Raw genomic sequence first — 10,591 nt, forward strand, 5'->3', positions numbered from 1 at the left:
TAAAAAAAAAAAGAAAATAAGGAATTTGATTCAAAAAGTTGAAAAGAGTAAGTAATAAACTAATAAAAAGACTGAAACATAAACTAAATACAAGAAAAGATAAGAAGAGATGCGTCCGCCCCCTATATATTTGATACCTTCTCCTACAATGAAACTAATAACCCCAACCCCGTTAGTCATCCCATCAATTACTCGTCGATCAAAAAAATGAGTAAATTCTGCTAATCCTCTTATCCCACCAACTAAGAATCTTGTATAAAAAGCATCTATGTAAGCACGATTATATGACCAATCATATATGCCATTTATAATTTTGTCCCACAGAATTCTCTTAGGACCCTTTTTTAAAAAAAGAATTAATTAACTCAAAATTTTTTAAAGAAGAATAAATGGGTTTATATATTCAGATTAAACATGGTACCAGCAATTTCTGGTCTACTAACCCTGTTAGTTCCCCTCATGAGTCTGGTTTGTGGAAGAATATAAATGCGTATGGGAGGAGCACAAGGAAGAGACACAGTTAAAGCTAGGAGACAGCAAAAGAATAATTTTCTGGTATGATGATTGGCTGGGAGATGATCCTCTAAAAGACAGGTTTCCTCAGTTTTGAAGAAAATAGCTGGGCAACAGTTGAATAATGTAGTAATAATCAAGCTGGGAAGTGAAATTTTAGAAGGAATTATAATGATTGGGAAGTGACGAATATGCTAAGCTTCTTCAACTATTGGATAGCTCATAGGTTCAGCCTAACAAATCTGATTCTCTCATATGGAAATTGCATAGCAGTGGAACATTCTCAGATATAACATTTTGAATGCTCGGGCATTTGGGTTACTGTATGGCCTTTGCAGATGTTATAGGAAAACAGTGCCCCTATTAAGGTACAGTGCTTCAGTTGGACTGCTGCACATGAAGCAATTTTAACCCAGTATAACCTGCAGAGAAGAGGTTTGCATAAATGTAATCAATGTCACCCGTGCAGAAGGAATTAAAGATGCAAATCATCTTCTTCTTCATTGTCCAAGACCATGTCTTAGCTCCTTTCCCTTGGGGCTTTAGTTCACATGCTTTTAAAGCTACAGTTAGTATGATAGACTGTGTGCAATTACCATGGCTCTTTCACTGAGGGCCTAAAGTATTCTCACGAAACCATTCTCATTTTGGCATTGCTCAGGAATATGAGTTGTAGAGAAGGTTATTCAATTATTTCAGCCTAGCTCTTATGTTTTGGTATGATAAAGAGAGGAGAAATCTTTTATACACATGAATGTTGATGCCATAGAGCTGCTACCGAGACATCTCTTCGTCTAAAAATGACTGCCTCTATCTCAGAGTACCGTGAAATTGGAAAATTAAATTTATTTGAAGGTGCTAAATTTAAATTCCCTGGTTCTTGGACTGTCCTAATTCATATCACAACTTTCAGTTAATGAGATATTTCAGAGTTACATTTCTTTATACGTGCATGTTCAGTAATTTCCCCTTCTTAAGACTTTTAGTCCTTATTCATAATACAAGTTTCGTTTAAAAATATCTCGTTTTCTAGAAAACCAACCAAAAGAAACCGAAAGTCTCATGCAGTGACTGTTAAGGTATAATAAAAATGGTTCAGATAAATAAATTATTGAATAAATGAGAGAAGAAAAAAGTAATTTCCAACCAAAAACGTGAAAGCAGAAAGACCCAGTTTAAGAATAAATAAATGACCAAATAAAGACATTCCATCGCACCAGATTGGGCGCTATGCCACGAGCAACAGCTGCGCCACCAAGAGTGTATTCGAGTATCAAAGCCCAACCAATCAGCCATGCAACCCTGAGTAGAGTAACATTTTCTAGTGGTCACTGAGTGAAGATATCCTATTAAGCAGAGAAACCATGGAAAATGATTTTCAGGATTGACAACAGACTCCGGAAAAAGTCTATGCAATGATTTTCATCTTAGAACATTTTCTCCAATCATGATGTTAAGAAACGGTATGGATGAAATGATAAGGAATGTCCTCTTTACCCTTCTCCAATGCAGACATATGAGTAATGATATGCACTTCCAGCAGATGGACAACGACAAGCAAGCTCCGCATAACAAAATGCAGAGAGAGCAGCCGCTATTCCACCAATAAAGAAGGAAATGGTGAGAGAAGGTCCAGTGTGCTCTCTGGCAACTGTTCCAACAAGAATATAGACTCCAGCACCTATGGTTGCTCCAACACCTGATGGAAGTAAGGTTAGCAAATCAAAGATCAGTGATGCTTCAAAATCAACTCTCACTGTTCAACAAAAAACTGAGATGACGTCAAGGAAAAAATAAGGAAAGGTCTGAAAACTAATTATTGGCATTGCCTATCTAATTTTACTTGAAACGGAAAGGAAATGCAGTCCTCTATCCAGGGAATAATGAAAAACAAGCAGTTATCGTTTACAATATCAGAAACTCAATTGAAATTTACATGACCACTCAATTATTTCCAGCAAAAGTTCAAGGTGTCAGACAGAAGATCCACAAAGCGAAAGAGATGACTGAGATTAGAAAGGATGACTCACCAGATACACAAATTCAAGGATTCTCATCGCACAAGATACCAGGTTTCTCTTTGCATTATTAAGAACAAGATCAAACCCATTCTTACTAAGAATTATACTCCAAAACTTACAGAGTAAAAGCAGTGAGGTAATGGAGCAGATGAGGTTAAAGTTCAACTACGGGAAGCTACGGACACGAATTTTCAAAGCCATAACTTGTGTAAAAATGTCACAACCGGAGTATTAAATGCCAGTTTCTCCTACTAATGAAAAGGTGATACACGAGGTAAGATATAGAAAGTGAACTAAGTTTATTTGACATAAGAGATACCTATACTGTATGACCAAAAGTTACTTTACTGGATACTCATGAAAGTTGCAAGCTACTAAGATGCTTTAAATAGTGTTTTTACATCTTTATAGCAAAGCTATTTCTTAATACCATAAGTGGAAGAAAAATAAAATTAAAAAATCTGGATAGCTGCAGAGTTAAAGGAAGCATACAATGTGTCATGGGCGGCTTTCCAGCCATGCCCCATGACCCCTTGGGCGCGCCCCGTGGCGTCCTAGCGAACCTCCCAATGCCTAGCGCCACGGACGGCCCCGTGGTCTTGGCCGCGCCAAGTGACAAGCGCGCAGGTGCCTCTGTCGCCCCACCGATATCCCTCGCGAGCGCCAAGCCGCAGGCAGAAGCCAACAGCGCCGCGCGCGCAGACCGTGATGCCAAAAACACTGCTGCTGACAACGAACCTGCTGCTGCCTTATAGAAGACTAAGTCATTTTCATTGTAAATATAGAGTAGTTTTATTTCATGCACTTCCATTATGTTTCTCTAGCTTAATTAGGTCTACTCCTGTAAGTTTGGATTATTTTTTTTAAGTACTATTAGGGGGGATCAAGCAATCAAAACTTTCTAGCAAGCAAGCAAATCTCTGTACTGGTGTCTCTCCCCCTCGACACCGCGTTGCTTTTCTGTAATAGCTTTCATTAATGCAGTCAAGCTTTCTTTCATTCTGAATTCTCATTTCTGTTCTCTCAATTGCTCTTGATATTGGTTTTCCCGTACGGCACTGACAATCTCGTCTAGCGTACGGAGGGGACCTCAGTTGGCGGACAGCAACTGCACTGACATCAGTTGCCTAGCCGTACGTCGCCCTTCCAAGGAATCTCAGGAAGGCACCGCGTATCATAACACAGTCATACACAAAAACCTACTAGCAAAAGATAACTCACCCGTCGCCAACCACGCTGTTTCACTTTCACCACTCCAACTGAGCATTAAACACAGTAAATTGAATGCTACAGTAGCCTATGAACCTATTTACTCAACCAATTTTTCACTTCCAATGAAACATAATCATTCCACACCATGAGAAGACTGTAACGACCCGACCGGTCGTTTTAAGAATTAACGCCCCGATCCCCTATTAACTGTTTTTCCTATGTTTATTTCTGTTATTGTGAGTTGCCGGGAGGATTTATTTGGAGTTTCGGAGAGTTTTGGGACACTTAGTACCTAAATGAGAGTTTAAGTTTTAGAATTTGGATTGTAGTCGGAGCAGTGTGAAGACGGACTCGGAATGAAATTTCGTTGGTTCCGTTAGCTCCGTTGGGTGATTTTCGGCTTAGGGGCGTGTTCGGATTGTGTTTTGGGGCTCTGTAGCTTAATTAGGCTTGAAATGCCGAAAGTTGAATTTTTGAAGTTTCCGGTTTGATAGTGAGATTTTGATATCGGGATCGGAATGGAGTTCCGGAAGTCGCAGTAGGTCCGTTGTGTCATTTGGGATGTGTGTGCAAAGTTTCAAGTCATTTGGACGAGGTTTGATAGACTTTTTGATCGAAAGCGAAAATTTGAAGTTTTGGAAATCTTTAGGCTTGGATTGGAGAGTGAATTGTGGTTTTATCGTTGTTTGATGTGATTCGAGGGTTGGAATAAGTTCGTATAATGTTTTAGGATTGGTTGGCATGTTTGGTTGAGGTCCCAGGGGCCTCGGGTGAGTTTTGGGTGCTTAACGGAAGTGAATTGGACTTAGGGAAAAATCTGAAGGTTGCTGAAGTTTGCTGAGGTCTGTCATAACCGCACCTGCGGTTGAGGGACCGCAGGTGCGGCGCTGCAGAAGCGGCTTGGTGACGCAGAAACGGATTTGGTCCAGGCTCCAAAAGCCGTAGGTGCGAGAAGTCGAACGCACCTGCATGAGCGCAGGTGCGGTAAGGGAGTCGCAGGTGCGGAAACTCCTGTTTAATGAAAAGTCGCAGGTGCAACTTGGTCTACGCAAAAGCGGGACCGCAGGTGCAGTCCCAGAGCCGCAGATGCGGTTTCACTGGTCAGAAAAGGGGAAGAACGAGGGTTTGAAATCAAAACTTGGAAAATTGAATTGGGAGCTCGGTAGGAGGCGATTTTTGGAGAGATTTTCGGAGGGAGTTAACTGCTAATGATTCTTAACTCCTTTTTGCTTATAACTCATTAATCTAATCATGAATTCATCATCTAATTTCAGATTTGGGATGAGAAATTGGGAAAAAATTTGGAAAAGGTTCTTAGGCCTAATTTTGGATTTTGATCAAGATTTTGATGTCGGATTGGAACAATTTTGGTATGTATGAACTCGTGAGAGTGTGAGGGTTCTAAATTTATAAATTTTACCCGATTCCGAGATGTGGGCCCGGGGGCGTTTGGGTCATTTTTCCTAATTTTGCGTATTAGCTTAGAATTTATTAGTTGAATTAACTACTTGAAGTGTTATTTACATTATGCTATTACTTTGAGTAGATTTGGGCCATTTGGAGTAGGATACTCGTGGCAAGAACGTGGTATTGAACTGATTCAGTCGATTCGAGGTAAGTGGCTTGTCTAACCTTGTGTGGGGGAACTCCCCTTTGAATTTGGTACTGTGATATTTGAAATGCCTTGTACGTGAGGTGACGAGTGCGTACTTGTGCTGATTGTTGCAAATCCGGTTTTTCATTAAGTATCTAAAATTTCGTATTTCTTCACTGCTTACATTACTTGAAATTTGAGCTTACTGTTAGCTTAGGGAATCATGCCTAAATGATTAAATTGCTTAATTCCTCAAACTGCCTTATCTGAACTCTGTGCATCATGCTAGGTTAGAATTACCTGTTTACCTTGATATGAAACTGGATTGAGTTGGTTATTCTTGTGTTGTTGTTGTGTGTTTACATTGGGACTACGGGCGGTTTCCCGGTAGATCCCCCTTGTCTGTTTATTTGGGACTACGGATGTGGTATTCCGGTAGATCCACCTGTACAGCGATATGGATTACGAGACAGCACCTGGGAGATCCACCGATTATTTACTTTTGGGGCTACAGGACGGGATCCTGGTAGACCCCCGGTTGTTATCTCTGCGTTGGTTGTATACCTTCTATGATTATTTGCCTTGGTTGTAGTGTTGTTTCTCTTATTATCTGTATTTCTTTACTACTACTCATCTTCCTGTTGATACCTAATTTTTCCTCACATATTTTTAAACATATATATATACTTTCAAAATATTACATATGCAGTTATAAGCATGCATAAGTATTTTTATAATTTTTCTATAGTTTTAAAAGCTCCAAATCAATTTATTTCTTCTCTTTTTATTATATAAATATCCAATAATTATCCTCCCAACTACTTTTATGATGATTTAGCCATATAAATTCATTATTTATGCCAACATAGTGTTTAAATATTTTTAGTGCATTTTTGTAATTACATTTGTATTTTTTTAAGCTAAATCGCACATCTTTGCAATAATAGCCCATACTAATGTATAGTTACATTATTTATGCATAAAATAATATTTTATATTTTTAAGATGCTACATAACTATTTTAAATCATTTTAGTGCACTAAGATATTTTTGGTACTCATTTATTATTTTTTATAAATTATTTAGTTTTTAAAATTGGCTATTTAAAATCTGGCCCCATTTTCTATTCAATTCTGACCCTAAAATTGACCCAATACCCAGCCCAATTTCAACTTAAAACTACCCAGCCCAGATCCAGCACTCACCCGGCCCATCTCTTGTTAAATCCTGGCCGTTGATCATTGTGATCAACGGACCAGATTCCCCCTTTCCTAAATTAAACTAAACAACCCCCCCCCCAACCCGGCAATTCTAACTCAAACAGTCGCCTTGAAATCCCTTTCCTCTCAAATGCTCTCAAAACCTAACCCTAATCGGACCTCGTCGTCACTCATCTATGGCCATCCATGGTGGTTTCTCACCACCCCCAGGCCTCCAATGGCCTCTCCTATACTGGTATCACCATCTCCGGGGTCCTCAAGGGACCAGGGTTACTTTGCTTGCATCTAAGGCCCTTTTTCGCCTGTTTCAGGCTGTTCCGGTTTGATTCTGAGTAAGATCTTCCTATATTGCCTTAGATCTATGGGTTTCTAATCTTGCTTCTTCACCTCTGCGTTGTTCTTCTCGAAGCCCTATTTTTTGTCCTTTGAACTTCTCAGATCTGTGCAAGATCTGAGATAGATCGAACCTATTTCGTATGTGTTTTACAAGAAACTTCTGATTTTTACAAAAACCCTTTGATTTTCGAATGGTTTTCCATTTTTCTAAACTAGGGTTTCCCGGAATTTTCTTTTTTCAAAACATTTGATAATTTTGAGTGTTTAATCTTCTGTTTCTTATGTGTTTTAACCGATTTTGTAAGGTTTGCTCTAACCCTAACTCGTTTATGCTAAAAACCCTAATTTTTCAACATTTTGCTTCGTTTCTGAGTTACTTGTGTATCGACTTTGTCTTATGCTTTGGTTCCTGTGATTTTTCTTTAGCCTAATTAGATGTCTTGTGATTTCCATCCTAATATACCTCTACTAAGTTTCTTGGTTCGACTTTTCTACTGATTCTATGTGTCTATATTCATTTTTGCCTATTCATGGTAAACCTATATTTTACCCTTTAATCAGTGTTGATTCGAATGCGTGATTTATCAATCTGTTTCCTTACTATTCCTTTTCTGCCTTATTTGAGATTGTCTGTGATACTTGCTGACTCTTTGCATGATTATTTCCTTAATTAAACCCTTGACCCCCCCTGTTCTGAAGTTTTTTGTTTTAATTTGAACTCCTTTCCTTAAATAAGATCTCTGATTCTTACTTTTTACTCGGCCTGATTGAACTTGTTGCCTTAATTAATTCCTGTCATTACCATTGGTTGATTTTCCTTAATTAAAGGAGAAAACTATGTTGAATCTTCGTGTAATTGATTCTGAATTTCCTTAATTACTGATTGTTGATTGCTTTACCTTATTTGTTGTACTATTTAGCCACTATATAAACTCTCTTTATTTTAACCTCTACACGAACACTAGTTCCTCCACACTCTCACACTCTCAAAAGCTCTCTCTATTCTCTTCTGTTACTTGCAATTCTCTCTAACCCAATCGGTTGTAAGCCAAGGCTGGCTATTTGCACCATTTCTGCTCTATACTCTGTATTCTCTCCTTAACTGGTATGTCCTGATTCAATTCAAATCCCAAAACTATATGTTTCTTTGTTGCTACAGTTCATTAGTTGTGATTTCCAGTTCTATTTACTATTCTACTTGTAACGACCCGGCCGGTCGTTTTTGGAATTTACGCCCTGATCCCCCATTAACTGCTTCCCCTAAGTTCATTTCTGCTATTTTGGTTTGTCGGGACGTTCGGTGTTGGGATTCGGAGTGTTTTGGGACACTTAGTCCCTAAATGAGAGCTTAAGAATTGAAAAATGGTCCGTAATCGGAACAGTGTGAAGAAGACCTCGGAATGGAAATCTGATGGTTCCGTTAGCTCCGTTAGGTGATTTCGGGGTTGGGAGCATGTTCAGAATATATTTTGGAGGCTCGTAGCTCATTTAGGCTTGAAATGCCGAAGTTTGAATTTTTGAAGTTTCCGGTCCGATAGCGAGTTTTTGATCCGAGGGTTGGATTGGAATTCCGAAAGTTGCAGTAGCTCCGTCATGTCATTTGGGATGTGTGTGCAAAATTTCAGGTCATTCGGGCGAGGTTTGGTTTGGTTTTTGATCGAAAGTGTGTTTTGTTGGAATTTGAAGTTCTTAGGCTTGAATCTTTGATTTAATCGGACTTCCGGTGTTGTTTTAGGTGTTTTAAATATTGGTACAAGTTTGAATAAGGTATTAGGTTGTATTGGTGCTTTTGGTTGAGGTCCCGGGGGCCTCGGGATGATTTCGGGTGGTTAATAGGGAGATTTTTGAAGTGTTGCAGCAGCTGGTTCTTTTCATCTTCTGGTATTTTCGCTTCTGCGGCTTGGGAACCGCATAAGCGGAGCCGCATAAGTGGCTGGATCATCGTAGAAGCGGTTTGGGGCAGAGTTTCCAGGCGTCGCAGATGCGGAGGAAATTCCGCAGGAGCGGCCTCGCATCTGCGAGGAAATAGCCACAGATGCGGCCGTTTGGCTTTTAGTTGGAACTGCAGAAGCGGTGGATAATCCGCATAAGCGGAACCGCATAAGCGGTTGACTGGACCGCAGAAGCGGATGTGGTCGTTTAGTGAGAGTCGCAGAAGCGGCTCACTTTCCGCATAAGCGGGACCGCAGAAGCGGTCCCTTGTCCGCAGAAGTGGAAATCCCTGGGCAGAAATTGAAATTTCGAGGGTTTGAGTTCATAAGTTACAAAAATCAATTGAGAGCTCGGTTTAAGGCGATTATAAGTGGGAGTTGAAGTGAAGATCACTGGATTTGGTCCATTTGGAGTCGGATACTCGCGGCAAAAGTGTGATTTCGAGTTGATTTTGGTGCCGATTCGAGTTAAGTGGCTTGTCTAACCTTGTGTGGGGGACCTTTCCCCTTAGGATTTGTTACTTGTTGATTTGAGTGCCTTGTACGCGAGGTGACGGGCGTGTACTTGAGCCAATTGTTGGAAATCCGGTTTTCTTAAGATATTGGGATTGAGTTCCTTTCATATTTGCTTTATTCTACTTGCAATTATAACCTGTGCTAGATTAGGAAAGCATGTTTAGTTGATTTAACTTGCCTAATTGCTTAAGTTGCCTTAACTGTACTACGTGAAGCATGCTAGGCCAGTACTACCTGTTGCTTGTCTTTTGTACTTCGTTTCCGTGTACCTTCTGGTTGTGATTGCGCATTTACATTGGGACTACAGATGTGGGATTCCGGTAGCTCCCCCCTTGTTTGTTTACCTTGGGACTACGGGTTTGATTCCCGGTAGATCCCCCTGCACTTTTACTTTGGGACTGCGGGTTAGATTCCCGTTAGATCCCCCTGCACATTGATATTTGGACTACGGGACGATATCCCGGGAGGTCCTTAGGATATACACATATGATGACTACGGGACGGTGTCCCGGGAGATCCACTGGACAGTTGAGAAAAGGACTACAGGACGGTATCCTGGGAGATCCTCATTGTTACCATTGGTGTTGAGCTGTACTTATTCTGTGGTTGTTCCGTTCTTGTGTATTTTCTATTGCCTTGTTTAACCTCTCTTATTACACTGTTGTATTTATTAATTATGTCAGATTATCATACTGTTAATTATTGTTATTACTATATCTTGTCTCAGTATGGCCCTGACCTTCCTCGTCACTACCCAACCGAGGTTAGGCTTGGCACTTACTGAGTACCGTTGTGGTGTACTCATGCCCTTCCTGCGCATGTTTTTTTCATGTGCAGATCATCCAGGTACCTCTACTCAGACGCCCTATCAGTGAGGCAGGAGGACTACGGAGACTTCGAGGTAGATCTGCTGCGTCCGCAGACCGACGAGTCTCCCTCTTATTCTATCTTTAGTACTTAGTTTTTCCTTCTTTTGGTTGTTAGAAATTCTGGATTTGGAACCTTTACTATACACTTCTGTAGCCTATGTTGCCCGTGAGTTTCCGGGTTTTGGGAATTATTTTAGACTTGTGATATTGAGTTGTATTTGCCAAGCGGCATTCAGTACAGTTCCTTTTAGATATTTGATTTGATTTTCTCTATTTTTCCGCAATTAATATATTTCCGCAAATGTTAGGCTTACCTGGTCATGGGGACCAGGTGCCGTCATGACATGTTCACGGTTGGTGAACTAGGGTCGTGACACAG

At 40.2% G+C, this 10,591-nt stretch overlaps 1 protein-coding gene across 1 annotated transcript in view; it reads right to left on the reverse strand.

Moving 5' to 3' along the window:
* Positions 1 to 10,591, reverse strand: part of LOC109238773 (cationic amino acid transporter 4, vacuolar-like) — a 36,203-nt gene that overhangs the window by 12,685 nt on the left and 12,927 nt on the right. Inside the window, exons 4-5 of the mRNA XM_019405250.1 lie at positions 2,011 to 2,269; positions 1,731 to 1,815 (exon numbers count right to left, since the gene is read on the reverse strand). Of these exons, the coding sequence (XP_019260795.1) occupies positions 1,731 to 1,815; positions 2,011 to 2,269 (344 nt within the window). The remainder of the gene's footprint in view (positions 1 to 1,730; positions 1,816 to 2,010; positions 2,270 to 10,591) is intronic.

This window comes from Nicotiana attenuata, unplaced genomic scaffold (assembly GCF_001879085.1).
Source record: "Nicotiana attenuata strain UT unplaced genomic scaffold, NIATTr2, whole genome shotgun sequence".
Classification (NCBI taxonomy): Eukaryota; Viridiplantae; Streptophyta; class Magnoliopsida; order Solanales; family Solanaceae; genus Nicotiana; species Nicotiana attenuata.